Source organism: Dryobates pubescens, chromosome 3 (assembly GCF_014839835.1).
Source record: "Dryobates pubescens isolate bDryPub1 chromosome 3, bDryPub1.pri, whole genome shotgun sequence".
NCBI lineage: Eukaryota > Metazoa > Chordata > Aves > Piciformes > Picidae > Dryobates > Dryobates pubescens.
The window spans coordinates 4943857-4960268 of record NC_071614.1 but is presented as its reverse complement, the minus strand read 5'-3'; the positions used below and the strand labels follow the sequence as shown (position 1 = coordinate 4960268).

At 49.8% G+C, this 16412-nt stretch overlaps 1 protein-coding gene across 3 annotated transcripts in view; it reads left to right on the top strand.

Annotated features, from left to right (window-relative positions):
* Nucleotides 1-16412, top strand: part of RGS20 (regulator of G protein signaling 20) — a 32866-nt gene that overhangs the window by 1513 nt on the left and 14941 nt on the right. The window contains exon 1 of one of the 3 annotated variants that reach the window (XM_054179539.1): nt 12302-12655. The exons of 1 other annotated variant lie outside the window; for it this stretch is intronic. Coding sequence is in view for 1 of the 2 variants with exons in the window: in XM_054179531.1 (XP_054035506.1) it covers nt 13894-13992 (99 nt within the window). In the remaining variant the exon portion in view is untranslated. Of the gene's footprint in view, nt 1-12301; nt 12656-13878; nt 13993-16412 lie in introns of those variants that run through there. One more of the 3 variants, XM_054179531.1, reaches the window with a different exon arrangement.

Below are 16412 nucleotides of genomic sequence, written 5' to 3'. Positions count from 1 at the left end.
TGCACATCCATTTCCAGGAGTCCATTTCATTTGAATTACAGGAATACACTCACCAGAAATCCTAAGTGGCTTTCACTGCTTTTGCTCAGAGGAAATGGGCAGCTTTGACACTACCAGGAAGCTGTTTCTGGTCATGAACCAAGTACACTCCTTTCAGACCTTTATGTCATTCTGTCTCATTATCTGTCCATTTAGCACATGAGCCTGGGGACTTCTTGGCCCTCTTGAAGGCAGAGAGGATTTTATCACTGGCAATTTAACCCTTGGTAGTTACAGCTGCTGAAACCCATACTCTGAGCCCTTCACAACCCATCTCCCCAGTCATTTCTTGTATAGCCAACCCTTAATTCATCCCAGGCAAATAGTTCCTTTCAGCTAGGTGATCACTTTTATGGAGCTTACCTGAAACTGTAGTTGGTTGCTGAGTCTCTGAGAACATGGTATGCAGGACTGAGTCAGGAACCTCACAGAGGACAACTTTTTATTTCTCTTCTTTCTACAGAAGGACCTAAATGACACTGCAAAGTTCAGGGCCACTTACTGTCCACGGTTCCTTAAACACCAGGGTTGCCAGCTTCCCTTCTGCTGGCTGTCCTACTTACTTTGTTCTGTGCTGATGTTTTTCATTGCTTCAGCTGCACCAGTGTGGCTCCCTCTGGTAGCAGGGACAGCTCAGGAGATGGTCTGTAGCCACTTCATGAGCTCAGCTGAGGTGAAATTGCTGTCATGTGGAAGCTCTTGTGTAAGGCTGTGTGCTCTGAGGGAACATGTCTCCAGTACTTCATAAACCATACCAGCAAATGATCCTTTCCCATATGTAATGTAAGCAGTGTTGCTAGGTTAATGAGTCCTCAAGGACTGTGTTAGAAAATTTACCTATCTAAAAATGTGTCCAGTCCTAAGGCTGGACAACTAAACTAAAATGCAAGCTTTGCCTCATATAGGAAGTTTCTTTTTTACTGAGCCAGGATTTCCTGGTTAGGAAAGCAACTTGAAGTTTGTATGGTTCAAGACTGCTCTGTCACTTACACCCCCACACCAGACAAGATCACATTAAAACCTCTCTTTTTTTTTTTCACTGGTAGCATTGAAGCCTGTTGAAATTCCAGATTCTTTCTGGTAGAAAGTTTCCATGTGTGACTCTGGTTGCTATAGACAAAGAGTGTTCTTAGACCCTTAATTTTTGTGTCTGAGAAAGTCTTTGATCAGACTGATGTCCCCATGCTCATTAATTCCCACGTTCCCTTCTGCCTTAGCTAAGGTTTTAGAATAGAATAAAATACAATAGAATAGACCAGACCAGACCAGGTTGGAAGGGACCTTTGAGATCATCGAGTCCAACTTATCATCCAACACTATCTAATCAACTAAATCATGGCACCAAGCACCCCATCCAGTCTCACTCTTCCTGAATACCTCCAGTGGTGGTGACTCCACCACCTCCCTGGGCAGCACATTCCAATGGCCAATCACTCTTTCTATGAAGAACTTCCTAACATCCAGCCTAAACCTCCCCTGACACAGCTTGAGACTGTGTCCTCTTGTTCTGGTGCTGGTTGCCTGGGAGAAGAGACCAACCCCCACCTGGCTACAACCTCCCTTCAGGTAGTTGTAGAGAGCAAGAAGGTCTCCCCTGAGCCTCCTCTTCTCCAGGCTAAACAACCCCAGCTTCCTCAGCCTCTCCTCACAGGGCTGTGCTCCAAACCCTTCCCCAGCCTTCTCTGGACAACCTCTAGCAAGTCAACATCTTTCCTATACTGAGGGGCCCAGAACTGGACACAGTACTCAAGGCCTAACCAGTGCTGAGTGCAGGGTCCAACCCCAAATCTTTGAGCAGAATGATTGAATTAGGTTTGTTTATTCCTGAACATGCTTTCAAAGAGAAACTGAATTACAAGGGAAATGCTTCTGAAAAGTGGGAGGCAGAGTATAAAGGCCTTTGAAATTCTCTTTGTGACATTTAAATTAACTCTCTGAGTTGTTTATTTCCGATCTCCATTTGCATTGCTTCCCCCTGACATGTTTGCCTCTTGATTTATAAAAGTGTTGAAAAGCAAAAAAAAGTGAATAAACTGCTTTTCACTCATCTCGACACAAAGATCCAAGGGCTTCCAGCTCAGTGCCCCTGGGGCAGCAGCCCTGTTCTTGCTGTTCCTTGGCAAGCAGAATCCAGCTCCTCTTGAGATCTGCATTACCTGCCAGGGCTTTCTTTGCTTTCTTCTCCATGACTTGAAGAGAGGTGAAGAAAAGCATAGCATTAAGGGAGAAGCTGCGTGCCAAGCAAAGGCAGAGAGCAAGTATTAAACCTCCTTGAACATCAACCTGTGATACCCCAGTGCAAGAGCATTGCCTTTCTGCTTGTCAAGTCCTACCCACTGTGTGGGAGACCAGGCAGAAACCAACATGGCCCCAAGCACACTGCCTGGAGAAGCAACCTGGGGGATATAGAATCATAGAATCATAGAATCAACAAGGTTGGGAAAGACCTCAAAGATCATCAAGTCCAACCTGTCACCCAGCACCTCATGACTAACTAAACCATGGCACCAAGTGCCACATCCAATCCCCTCTTGAACACCTCCAGGGACGGTGACTCCACCATCTCCCTGGGCAGCACATTCCAATGCCTAACAACTCTCTCAGTGGAGAACCTTCTCCTCACCTCGAGCCTAAACTTCCCCTGGCACAGCTTGACATATGGCATCCTCTTCCCTTCACCCAACTAATCCCAGCTCTGCAGAAATCCTTTGGGTTTGGAGGGGTCAAACATTATTCCATGAACTCCATGTAGTATGGAAGTCGCTCGTGACCACTCAGAGCTCATCTAAATTATTCAGCAGCTGCTGTGAGTTGTGGTTTGGTTGAGAAAACAGGGATCCATTCACAAACAACTCCAGAAAGGCCCAAAAATCCTATTTGCAAGGGACAATGTGCCAGTGACATGACTACACTGCTCTGCCAAGTGCTCTGGTGGCTTCAGGAGCTGTCAGTCAGTAGTTACTGTCAAAGATCCCTCTGAAGCCTAGTATTTTCTCTGTCTTTCACAAGAGTGGGAAAAGTCCTGATATGAGTAAGTACACTCACCTTCTTCACTCAATGTAACCCCTCCCAAGAACATTTTCATGTCAGGAGTGTTTATTTGGTGAAGTCTGTTTTTCATACTTACTCAGGGTAGCATTTGTATGTCTTAAAGCTTGTGACTGTGTCATGGGGTGTTAGGAACAAGCAGTAACTTACACCAAGAACACATTCTTTCTGTTCGTCTGAACAGGTGTTGTGCTTACTTAAACAGACTGAAATATAGCCTCATAGTCACATTTTGTCTAATTCTTGTGGTTGAGATGGGCAGGGGATGCAAAATGTGTGGCTGTGGATTCAGTCACTTGACAGCTAACATTCTTCAGCTTCGCCGAAGGAGTTATTCTTACACATCAGATGTAAAATCAGAGACATGTTTGATGTTCTGTTTTATTCAGGAGCAGTGTTTCAAAGGAAGGCAGAATTCTGGGGTGTCACAATGTGCTAGCAATGGGGCACCCTTTGGCAGGCCTAGCCCTGAAAGACACAACAAGCTACTGCCTTAGCTTGTAGCAGTGCACAGAGCTCCTTTTCTTCACTTGCTTGCTACCCCTGGGCAGCCTTGCAGAGACCTTTCATGTTTGGTTTGGGGTTTTCTCCCCATGTCTCCTTTGAATGTCCTTAGAATCAAAGAATCACAGAATGGTAGGGCTTGGAAGGGACCTCTGGAGATCATTTAGTTCAGCCTTTCTGCTAACGTTAATGCAGGTTCACCTGGATCAGATTGCCCAGGGTCACGTTCAGGTGGATTTGGAAGGTCTCCAGGGAAGGAGACTCCAGAACCTCTCTGGGCAGCCTGTTCCAGTGCTCCACCACCTGCAAAGTAGTCTCCTTATTTCAAGTGAAGCCTCCTATGTACTAGCTTGTGCCCACTGCCCTTTGTCTCATCACTTGCCACCACTGAAAAGAGCACAGCCCCATCCTCTTGTTCCCAGAGATGCTGATCAGCATTAATAAGATCTCCTCTCAATCCTCTCCTATCCGGGCTAAACAGCCTCAGGTCTCTCAGCCTTTCCTCCTTACAGAGATGTTGCTATCCCCTAATCATCCTTGTAGCCTCCATTGGACCCTCCCCTGTAGTTCCCTGTCTCTCTTGGAACTGGGAACCCCAGAACTGAACACCATATTCCAGGTGCAGCCTCACCAGGGCAGAGTAGAGGGAGAGGAGAACCTCCATTGACCTGCTGACTACACTCTTCTTCATTCACCCCAGGAGACCACAGGGCACATTGCTGGCTCCTGGTGAACCTGTTGTCTACCATCACTCTCAGGTCCTTCTCCACAGAGACACTTTCCAAGAGGTCACCCCTCACCTGTACTGGTGCAGGGGGTTATTCCTCCCCAAGGGCTGGACTCTACACTTTGCTGAAGTTTATGAGGTTCTAGCCTGCTCTCATGGACCAGGCTGCTCCAGGCTGCTCAAACCATTAAATACAACTCCTCTGAATATTAACGTGCTTTAATCTTTAGCATAATACATGAATGTAAGAACTGGTGAATGTGGCTTATGCAGGAATTATTCTGTCAGGCAGAAAATGTTGTTTGCTTTTTTACTGTGGGGGTGGTTGAACAGGGGGACAGGTTGCTCAGAGAGGCCTTGAAGTCTCCATCCTCAAAGGTATTCAAGGACTGCTTGGCACTGTCTTAGGAAGCCTGAGCAACAATCTGCAGAAGCTCCTTCCAACCTCAACTATTCTGTGAAACAAAGAGCTCTTCACAGTGTCTTCCTTTTTAAACTGTTCTGTAATTAGCTGGCATAATAATATTTAAACCTTTTAATTCATAAAAGGTTTTTCTTTTGCATCCAGAAACTCTGCTCCGAGAAGAGCTAGCTGCTGCTCAGCGTGGCCTAGGAGCCAACAATAGCTGCAGAGACAGCAGTCAGAGAGCATTCCTTTGTCAAAGTTGTCAAAATAATAATGTACTACACATTAAGGGGTGGATTGCTGGCATATTAATGGTGTGCAAATTTTCTAGTCCTCAGAGATAATTTGTCCTAATTTGCAATCATGTGTTTTGCCAATTTAGAGATTTACATATTTTACCTTTCAAATAGCCCTAACACTTCCTTTTTGAGCTGTGCACCTTTGAAATGGAAAAAGGCAGAGTTCTGGGCTGATTAGGGTATTCTGTCAGAAGGAGTTTAATGAACACAAACCCCTAAAGATAAACTGGGGTTTGCATTAGTTCTGGAAATTTATCAGCACGGCAGTCCCAGGCTGACCTGAATGGCAGAGGCTTTCATTAATGGAAGGTGACCTTCTTTAAGTGGAACAAAATGTCACCCTGGTTAATAAATAATCCACTCAGCTTAACTCTAAATCAAGTCATTTGAGGTATGGGTGGGTTTCAGATTTACAAGTGTACTCATTTCAGATGTCCTTCCACCAGCAAGAATCAACAGCTGAGGTAAAGAATACACTGAGATTAAGTTGAGAATACAGTTAAGATTAAAAAATACCATTTCTCTGGAGGACCAAGGAGGAGTTCTCAAACAGGCATCTAGAGTGTGTGTCTGAGAGTCAGGAGGAATTGGCCTTTCCTCTGTGATTTGTCCTTCACAGCCAGACAGGGAAGAGAATCTCCTTTCAGGCATCTATAGAATCACAGAATCACCAAGGTTGGAAGAGACCTCAAAGACCATCAAGTCCAACCTGTCACCACAGACCTCATGACTAAACCATGGCACCAAGTGCCATGTCCAGTCCCCTCTTGAACACCTCCAGGGATGGTGACTCCACCACCTCCCTGGGCAGCACATTCCAATAGCTAACAACTCTCTCAGTGAAGAACTTTCTCCTCACCTCCAGCCTAAACTTCCCCTGGCACAGCTTGAGACTGTGTCCTCTTGTTCTGGTGCTGGTTGCCTGGGAGAAGAGACCAACCCCCTCCTGGCTACAACCTCCCTTCAGGTAGTTGTAGACAGCAATAAGGTCTGCCCTGAGCCTGCTCTTCTCCAGGCTAAGCAACCCTAGCTCCCTCAGCCTCTCTTCATAGGGCTTGTGCTCGAGGCCTCTCCTCAGCCTTGTTGCCCTTCTCTGGATACGTTCAAGAGTCTCAATATCCTTCTTAAACTGAGGGGCCTGATTTGCACAGGTGTTCAGTCTCCACCAGGGAAGTGGCTAAGTTGTTCCTCTCTGTCCCTTGGTCCTGTTTCTATCACTTGCAAATTTTTGTTCCCCTTATTTAGCCACATTACCCAGAATTCTGCATGTCAATAAGTGGAACATTTACACCACCTACATATTATATAGGCTCCAAATAAGAGAGTTAAAGGATGTTTCTCAGTTTACATCCAAATCTTCTGGTCTCTTTGGCATGGCATAGCTGGATATTTCCCCAGTCAGAAGACTGATCAAAGTGAGTCACAGGCTTAAATGCCAAACTAGCATTTCTTTATGTTCATTGCAAGGTTTGATTCTGAAAGATGGTTGCTATTTTTATGCCAAACTAGCCCTCCTCACTGCACTGTGTTCATCCTGCTCATACAGACCCTATGCAGATAAATGCATGTGCTTCATTTAAGTACAAGAATAGCATCTGCCTGGATGGTTTACCTCACCCACAGTGGCATGCTCAGGCTGTAATATTGCTTCAAGCTCAAGAAAAAAAAGCTGTTCTGGCTCAGGCATCATACTGGGTTCTAAGCAGGCACATTTTAAACAGGAAGAAAAGCCAAACTCCACTGGATTCTTACCCTCCTTTCCAACTCATCAGGAGAAATAAATTAAAGGTGTTCCAAACTAGGGAAGAAAGTCTAAGCTACTGCAGACAGAACAATTTCAGTCCCACTTTGCCTGAAATACTAGGCTCAGTTTGGGGCCCCTCACTACAGGAAGGACATTGGAGGTGCTTGAGCATATCCAGAGAACAACAAAGCTGGTGAAGGGTCTGAAGAGCAAATCTTGTGAGGCACAGCTGAGGGTTGTATAGTCTTCAGAAGAGGAGGCTGAAGGGAGTTCTCTTTGCCCTCTACAACTACCTCATACTCTTTAGCAGTCTCTCATTTCCCACTCTTTATTCTTTTGTTCTTATTTTATTGAAGGAATTATATTGCTTTTCAGCTGTGATGTCATGTTCTCCACCAGAGCTTGAGTTGCATTTCCTCTCATCAGCCTCTTCAACATGGCTGCACAATTCCACCAATTCCTCCAGTAAAAAATCTGATCAAAAGTCAATGGCAGAAGTCAGAGTGGCTTCCTCAGGAATCTCATCAAGCTGGAATATTACTGTTCAAGTCATACTGTGCAACTGGTCTTTCAAATACACTTTGAACTACTCTGAAACCTCAAACTCCTCAGGACCATTGGTTCCAATTTGCCTCATTAATCTTCTTTTTGAATCAGCTCTGGAATGTAACTCAAAATTACTTTCTATACTGAAAAATCCAATTAGGGATTCTTCTCTAACTATATTTACTACTTATCAAGCATTTATGATCCTGTATAATAATGAGGTCATGTGTGACACACACACACACACACACACACACCCCAGGGAGGTGGTGGAGTCACCATCCCTGGAGGTGTTCAAGAGGGGGTTGGATGTGGCACTTGGTGCCATGGTTTAATAGTCATGAGGAGCTGGTGACAGGTTGGAGTTGATGATCTCTGAGGTCTTTTCCAACCTTATTGATTCTATGATTCTATGAATATCAGGAGTGTTCCTGCAGGTCATTGTTGGATAGGCAACTCTTGAGTGACATTGATTCCATGAAGCTCTTTTTCCTTTGCTAATCATGAAAAGAGGGAAATATTTGTGTCCTTAGTGTTAGTTTATTTCATTTCCATTATGGGCAGAGACCAGGACCCCTAGTAGCAGGAGCGGTGCTTTGGCACTAATCCCTACTTGTTGAGGTTTCCCCGTTCAACTTGCAGGTGCACAGTGACACCTTCTGGACGCTTGTAACGAAAGTTACTGAGCAGCATCCTTTCATGAGCTGGAAAACACAGGTCTTTTAGATGTAGAAGCTATTCCTTTTTTTCCTGGTCAACATTTTCCCCCAAACCTTTGCAGCAGGTTCTGTGATGTCATGGGGACATACACTAACGGGTGGGTGGGGTGGAACTGTTGTGATGGTTGAATTGTTTGGTTTAAATTAAAAACCCAAACCTGTAGGGTTTTGAAGTTATTCCAAAGAATTCAAAAGCTTAGGGAGGGAGGGAAGAAAATAGGGGATAAAATGTATGTTAACTGCATGATGGCATTCCATTTGTAACTATTTGTTGGCACCCATAAGGTGAGAGGGTCTGGCAGAATCCAGTGGGGCTTCGACTTGCCAGAGGTGGCAAATGAAACTAATGGCAGTTTCTTAATGCAGTTGTGCCTCAGCAAAGAGTTCATTTTTGGTATGTGTCATATTGCAATTCCTAATTAGACCTTCTTTGCCCAAGCTGCTGGCTTCCTGGGTAGTCTGTCAATCTGCTAGCGACTCTGAGTCACTGAGGATTTTAAGCACATGAGTTGCGGCACAGAACTCGGTCAGAGGGCTCATGAACCCTGCGGTGCCTGCATGCATCAGCTGGACTGGGGCCAGAATGGGGAGCAGGCCTGCCACAGAGCTGGCTCTGATCCTCTAAAACCCAGCAGTCGGCCCTATTACTGGAAAATATCTCCCTATTTGTAATATTTAATTCTACCTCAAAGATTAATTCTCTTTCAGCTTTCTTTTCTTTAGAAGTAGCAGAGATGTGATATGTAGGAGTGGAGAAGAAACAGGGTTGTGAGTGGAGACAGCAGAGACTGATTTCCAGACTTCCCAAGACTTCAGAGGAGAGCCTGACTGACAGCAATACTGAGGCTGGGAGTTTTGGCAGAACATGTCTCTGGGATTGGCCAACCCTGAGAAAGTGCAGCACCCTAGAGAATAACTTCGGAGTGCTGAAATAATTAGCAAAGTAGTAAGCAAAAGCCATTGACAGCAAGCAATTCTGGATACTCTGACATCTAAGCCTAGTCCAACCAGTACAATAACTTTTCAAGCACTGCTCCTAATGTGATGCAATCAAAGGTTTTAATAGAGGACCTTGAAGAAACTGGATCCTCCAGTAAAGGACTAAGAGAAGTTCTGTGCTTGACATGTGCCACCGAATGGCATCAGGAGGAACTTCCCAGTGGGACTTCCACATGTGGCCTAACAAAATAAATTCTGCTGGTGAAATAATGCATTGCTATTAATGTTGGTGAACAATCAAGCACTAATAGGCACCCCTGCATGTGGGACAAGTGAATGCTCTCTGGAGCCATGCAGCTCTATGGTTCATTCTGCACATCTGAAGACTCCAGTTTATTCTGCCTCCCATCACCACTGAACCTACATCTTCTGTTTGAAGTCACTTAATAGACCCATTAAGAAAAGTCATTGACACCTGTAAGAAACTGATGGTGGAAGAATACAGATAGTTACAAGTTTAACCAAGCTGTTTCCCACTGGTGCTGCCTTCAATCCTAATTATGGTTACTTAAAATGCATCTTGTAAATACATAAGTATTTTACAGTGAAAGTTTTTGATAAGAAATAAGCTAAACCAAAAACCAGAATACTGCTGATATATAAAGAAAACCTAAGTTCAACTAGAGACCCTGGGAACTCATTTCACTGCTGTTAAGTGTCTCCTCTCCCAGCAAAGCCCATCAGTCTTCAATGTAATTTGTAACAAGTGCACTTTCATGTCAAGGAAAATAGTCCAAAAATGGCTTCTTACTTTGTGTTTGAATTGCTCCCTAATTCACTATGAATCAGCTCCATTCAATGGTCCAGAAATTCTCCATTTAACAACTGAAGTGGGCAGGAAACACTAAAATAGACTAGTACCCAGGAGCTGCTGTACTGCTGTACAAACGTGCATGACCTCTCCTTGGGCAAGGAGCAGAAGTTCAGGTAGGAGGCCCCACAATCTGTCCTAACACCTTAAAGCAAAACAGGCTGCAAAAGGGCCAATATGTGCATTGTGTCACCTATGGATGTGTGACTGCAAGGGCACTGGAATGCAGTGTGGTTAAAACACAAATACATGTTCAGTATTACCCTTCCTGTGACCTGTTCCTTAGTATTTTCAGGAGAACAGATTAAAATAAATAAATAAAATTAAATAAAACAAACACAGGTGCCATACAACTTTTTAGTCGTAATATTCTATAGTAATAGTAGTAATAATCATCATAATAAATACAGTAACAGGCTTCTTCATTTCCACAAAGGCAAAATCAGCAAACTATGTTAACTAATTTGCATAAAAAGAGAGCTCTTGAAGTGCCTCACCTTTGAAGTCCGTTTTAACAAAGTCCAAACCCTTGTTTGTGCAGTTCTGTCCTGTGCAGCTGGACATCAGCCTGCACCCATTATTCAGGGACAAAGGAGAAGATGCCTGTTCTGCCAGTTTTGAGAGGACTTTAGGTCTCCAAGCCACACAGCTGTTTCAGGACTGAGATGTCTGTATACATATGCAGTGATGCAGAGGTATCTACCTACAGAACTAGGTAGAGATGTCTACAAACTCGAAGACGCCCAGCTCAAGTGGCTTCCTTTATCTGACACCATTCATTCTAGGAAGTGTGAGCACCATCTTTTTATGCAATACTATGCACTAACACTATGTGTCCTTAACTGCTGAAAAATATACACATCTTTATTAAGGTGCTATGTGATCATGAACCTCCTGAGGGGAATTTGAAGGATGGGGCAAGACCACACCTTCCAAAGGGGTTACACTATACCAGCTTGTTAAACCTGCCCTTTTCCAAGCATTCCTGCTAAGATTTAGAAAGCCAACCACCTGGGATCGTAGTCTAGAGAAGGCTTAGAGGAGTCACATCCACTTAGTGGTCTGAGAAATCATCGCCCACCTAGCACAGTAACTAGGAGATGGGTTCAAAGGCTGTGGTGTTTACAAATGTTCTGTCTTTGGTTTCAAGACTCCTAAAAGAACCCTGTTGATACACTTACTGAGACTTTCTTCCCTCTTCTCTGACAAGAAGTGAGGTGCTATCATTTAAGTCTAATTGTCAATCTTGCAGTGCTTCCATAGGTCCTGTATGGGCCCTGACAATTGCAATTCAGCACCAAAGTGTGTTTAGTTTATTTAACATCCCAGCTGTGTGCTTTGTGCCATGACCAAAAGGGCAGAGATTTACAAAAGGGCTTCTTGCCACTGAGTGGGAGAAATACTAAGTAGGGTGTTGGGGCAGGAATCAACCTTTCAGGTTTTTTCTGCTCTCCTGGGAACATTGTCCAGCTTCCACTCTAGTTCACCTCTCTGAAGAGACCTAGGGGAACTCTGTGCTGCTAAGCAACAGCAATCTTTCCTTATGTGCAGGAATGGCAGCTTTCCCCATACATCTTGGCTCTAACAAGCACCTTCCCCTGGCACCCACAGCACCACAGTTGTGCTCTTCCATTGCAACGGCAGTGCCTTTGGCCTTCAAGGGTGGCATCGTCGCTGTGGGAAGGGCTTTCTTCACACTGTGCAGAAAAACTTTTGTCTCTTTGATGTCAAAAGATCAGTTGTAGAGCAGAAATGTTTTGAGAAGGGCTGAGCCTTGATGAAAAAGAGAACCCAGCAGAGGAACAGGCAGAAATCACTGCTAGAGGAACGGCCAGCGCTACCTGGCCCTGCTTGGACTCATGCTCTACTAGGGCGGGTTCTCCCTTCTGGACCGTGACACTCACAAGGAAGGGGAAAATCTGGCTGCGGTGCCGCGGTTCAGGAACCTGGACAGAGCCTGGCGTGTTCAGCACCCTGGACAGGGACCGCCGCCGGCGGCCCCTGGTGGAGAGGTTCTGAGCCCCGTTGTTCTCAGCGGAACCTGCCCGTAGTGGTTGGCTTGGCGGGGGAAAGGAGGGAGGCGTTTTGGGGGGTTGCTCCTTACGTATAGGCTGTCATCGGCCAAAGTCGTCCTCTCGCTCCTCTCTCCCTCCGGTCAGCCCCCACAAGGCGCACCTGCTTGCTACGAGAAGACTCCTCCAGTCCTCACCTGAGGGACCAGATTAGAAAAGTTAAAAACACAGCGAGTGCCTGCGTGGGGCTGAAGGGCAGCCCCTAGTACAAACTGGTGTGGGTTCAAGTCCGGTTACCACCACGGATGGGGGCTTGGCGCGGGGCTGGGCTCTGCAGGGCTCCCGCCTACCCCCCGGTAACGCTTATTTTGTGTTTTTCTCTCTTTCTCCCTCTCCCCGCCCCGTCCTCCCCCCCCGCTCCCACACCTCCCCCGCACGCCGCAGCCTCCGAGGCCTGCCGGGTCCCTCTCCCCCTTGTCATCTCTGCTCTCCAGCCCCTTCCTGCGGTCGCAGATCCCCGCTCGCCGGCCCTGCCCGCGTTTCGTCTCGGCTCCCCGTCGAGACGCCCCGGGGCCCCGCTTCGGCCCCGTGGGCTTGGCGGTCCTGCTGGCTGGGAGCGGGGCGACCGTCCCTTGCCCGCTCGCCGCCCTGCTGCGGGGCCGCTGGGCTGAGCCTCCGCCGGCCTCCGCCCCGCCGTCGTCGCCGCCGCCCAGCCGCCTCCCCCCGGAGCGCCGGAGATGCCCGGCGTGCCACGGAGCCGCCCCGCCGCCGCCCCGCGCTGCCCCCGAGCCGCCCGGCGCTGTGAGTACCGCTCCTGGGGCCGCGTCCGCCCCTTCCTCCTCCTCCTCCCCGCAGCAGGGAAGTCGCTGTCCGCCCACATGCCCCCAGTCAGCACCGGCGTGGGAGTCCCGGGGCGCTGGGCGAGAGCCTGGGGCTCCACGGGCAAAGCCCGCCCCTCCCCGCCTGCCAACCCCATCGCTCCCCGGGTCCGCTGGCTTCAACACGGCGGCTCTTGCGGCCGCCCTGCTCCGCAGCCGGTACGCAGGCGGTAAGGGAGCAGCCCCGACAGCAGGGCTGCCCGCCAGCTCTCCCAGGAACCGCGAGCCCCGTTCCGGGAACCGGGAAACGCGTCCATGGAACGGATCAGTCTCGGTTTCACGGCAAGACCGTGTCGTTCAGCCGGGGGACGGCGGTGACACAAGCCAGCTGCAGCCGTCCCGTTAACCCTTTTCCCCGCCGCTGCGCCCTCCCGCAGATAGCATCTGGGACTACCCGGGGGTTCGTGGTGGCGGGACGTTATCGGTGAGATAGTCCGCAAAACGTGGCGGCGTCGCTAAGGGCCCTTCTGAGTGTGGGGTGAGCCAGGGTGAGCCCCGAGCCCGGCGGTCCCAGCCCATCATCCTGCGTGGGGCGGAAACCGACCTTCCCCGTGGACCGCAGCTGGATAGCATCGTGCCTAGCTGTAACGGGAGAACTAGCCCGGGAGAGCCCGGTGAGCTGTGCACCTCTGCAGGACAGGCAGCGGCTGGGGAGGAGGGAGGGAGGACAGATCTGTCCCTGCGGTTACTTAAAATGCGGGCGCGCCCCAATCCTGGGCTCTCATTTAGGGCAACTCTGCCGGTTAAGGCACCAGCACGGAGCCCCGCGGAGGCACTGCCGCCTCCCCAAGTCCTTTCCGCCCCTCCCCTGCTCGCAAACACGCTCTTCTCACACCCTCACACCGGTTTTTCTGCCATTTCTCACACCCTCCCCCCTCCACCCCCCCCTAGCACTGGCCCCATGGCTTTCTCTGCGCCCTCCCCAGCACCCCGCCGCGATGCGGGTTCTGCGGCGGACACCCCCGTTGCAAATCTCCCCTGAGTCGCGTCGGCTTCCGCTGCTCCCCTCGTCGGGAACTGCCCGGTGACAGCGTGCCCCGTCGTGCAGCAGCCGGGAGCGCGGGCTGCCGTCTTAGGTCCCCCCCAGTTCTGGTCACGGCGAGCGAAGCCCGCCCGCATCCGCGGCCGGTACCGTGAGACGAGCCCGAAAGGGCCGGGCGCATGCGCGGGACTGTCGAACCTCCGTCTCTGAGCGCCCAGCCCGCCGCTACCGGAGGCGAAGCGGGCGAGGACTCCCGGCGTGGCCCCGCCGCCGACACCGTAAGTACCGCTCGGCTCTGCCCGGCGGCTGCCGAGCACCGCGGCACCGCGCCCCGGGCAGCCGCGAGACCCGCACGGCAGCCGGGGCAGCCCGGGGGTAGTGGGACTGGACGGGCGGCCGCCGGGGCGTGGGAGCGGTCGTGGCCGCCCTCCACGGGAAGGAACCGGAGGGATCCGGCGCAAGAGGCGCTTCTCCCGGTCTCCCAGAGGATCGGGAGCCACAAGCCGGTAGTGCACCGCGATGGGACTTGCACTGCCCTGTCCCTTTCCCCGGGTGTCCAGCGCAGGGCACAGGGAGCACCCGGCTGACCCGCGGGCTCAGCCCCGGCGCAGGTAACAGCTCGGCTCGGCTCCCGCCTGGGGCGCAGGGCCCTTCCTCCTCTGTTCACGAGTGAGGATGGTGATACGGCAGCATCCAGCACGGCCACGGCCAACCCGTCGGGAAGGGGCCCCCGGTTCCCGGGGCCCTCAGCTCCCTTGCGAAGTTAGGGATGAGCAGCATCAAGAAGCTGTTTCCTTAGAGGCGCTTCCAGTATCCGCGGCCACAGCGATCAACCCCCGTTGGGAGGAAGCTCTTCCTGTGCCCTGCCATTAGTTAGCGTCAGGAGGTAGGAGAAAAGCAGGTAATGAAACTTGGACACAGCAGCAGAAAGTGAAATGAGATTATCCTTGCACGCCAGTACCAATTACAGTAATCTAATAGCCATGTCATTGACTTGGTGCAACCCTTCCATCATCCCCTTTTCGCTGTTGAAAAATGTAAGGTGAAAACTTCCGCTGCAGTATGGTTGGTGTGATGGAATGGGGAGGGCTCTCCTTGTCCCTCTGTGCCCCAAACAGAACAGCAACAGCAGGTCCAGTGCTCCATGGGGCCATTCCTGTGGTGCCAGTTACTCCATGGCTGCACTCCAGCAAACCCAGTACTACTGAGCTACTCACTGTGTGACAGCACCAAGCCCAGTAACTCCTCGCTCAGCTTAAACCCAGCACTGAAGTCACTCTCCATTTGGAGTGTCCTGGTCGTGGTCAGGTCAAACTTAGGAGCAGCATGTTAAAATTAGAAGCATCATGTTAAAATTAGGGCCATTGTGTCAAAATGAGGAGCATGGTGTTAAAAGGAGAAGAATCTTTCTAAACTAAGAGCACGTTCAAGCCAACTGAATGTAAAACGAGCACTAAGTCTTACAAAATGCTCTGAGATAGAGAACAGTCCTCTTATTCCCCCTTCAATTTCTTATCTATCCCCTTCCATCAATACATGCTATGGTATCTTCATTCTGGGGCTCAAGGCATTAATAATGGAAGCATCTCCTTTACCCCTTTATCCCTTGGAAAGAGCTGCATGTGTTGTTCAGAGTGAGGAGTGATGTTTGAGGACTCAGCTTAATGGTACCAAGAAGGAGGTTTTAGAGTATTAAGGTTTCTGGGTCTCTCAGAGTGCAAGTCATATGTTGGTGAAGCTGAAGTGCAGGCAGTTAGCAGTACTCAGCCACTTACAGACATCCATCCCATCCTTTTGTCACTAAGTTACCCAAGGAGGCAGCAGGTGTTGGGAACAGGGTGGAGCCACACAGAAGCAGGAGTATTCTGAGCCAGAGGTTCAGAACTCCGAACCTGCTGTTTATGGGCATGTTGCAAAATTTGGCGCACACAAAGAACTGCAGCAAGTGTTGTGTGGAAGTGTCAGTGTGCTCAGGCACACTCTGACTGGACTTCAGCTTTACAGCGACTTGGATAACACTCCTCAGGCTGACAATGCCCCACCGAGCTTGCTAGGCAGGAGGTACCCACACCAGCAGCAGCCCTGCTGAGCTCACTGGGCAGGGGGTACCCACACCAGCAGCAGCCCTGCTGAGCTCACTGGGCAGGGGGTACCCACACCAGCAGCAGCCCTGCTGAGCTCACTGGGCAGGGGGTACCCACACCAGCAGCAGCCCTGCTGAGCTCACTGGGCAGGGGGTACCCACACCAGCAGCAGCCCTGCTGAGCTCACTGGGCAGGGGGTACCCACACCAGCAGCAGCCCTGCTGAGCTCACTGGGCAAGGGGGTACCTATACCAGCACCAGCCCTGCTGAGCTCACGGGGCGGGAGGTACCTACAACAGCAGCAGCCCTGCTGAGCTCACGGGGCGGGAGGTACCTACAACAGCAGCAGCCCTGCTGAGCTCACTGGGCAGGAGGTACCCACAGGAGCACCAGCCCTGCTGAGCTCACTGTGCAGAGGGTACCTACACCAGCACTGTTCCTGCCGCAGCAGCCAGCGTAGTACAACCCAAAGCGAGCTGCGACAGTCGGCATCAATAGGCAGCGGTACATGAATCACTATTTCATGCACTCCGGGGTGACTCATCCCGATTCAAACCAGCTTCCCGACCAGTACAATGTCAGTCAGCTCCTCACACAGTTCAACATGAGTCAGA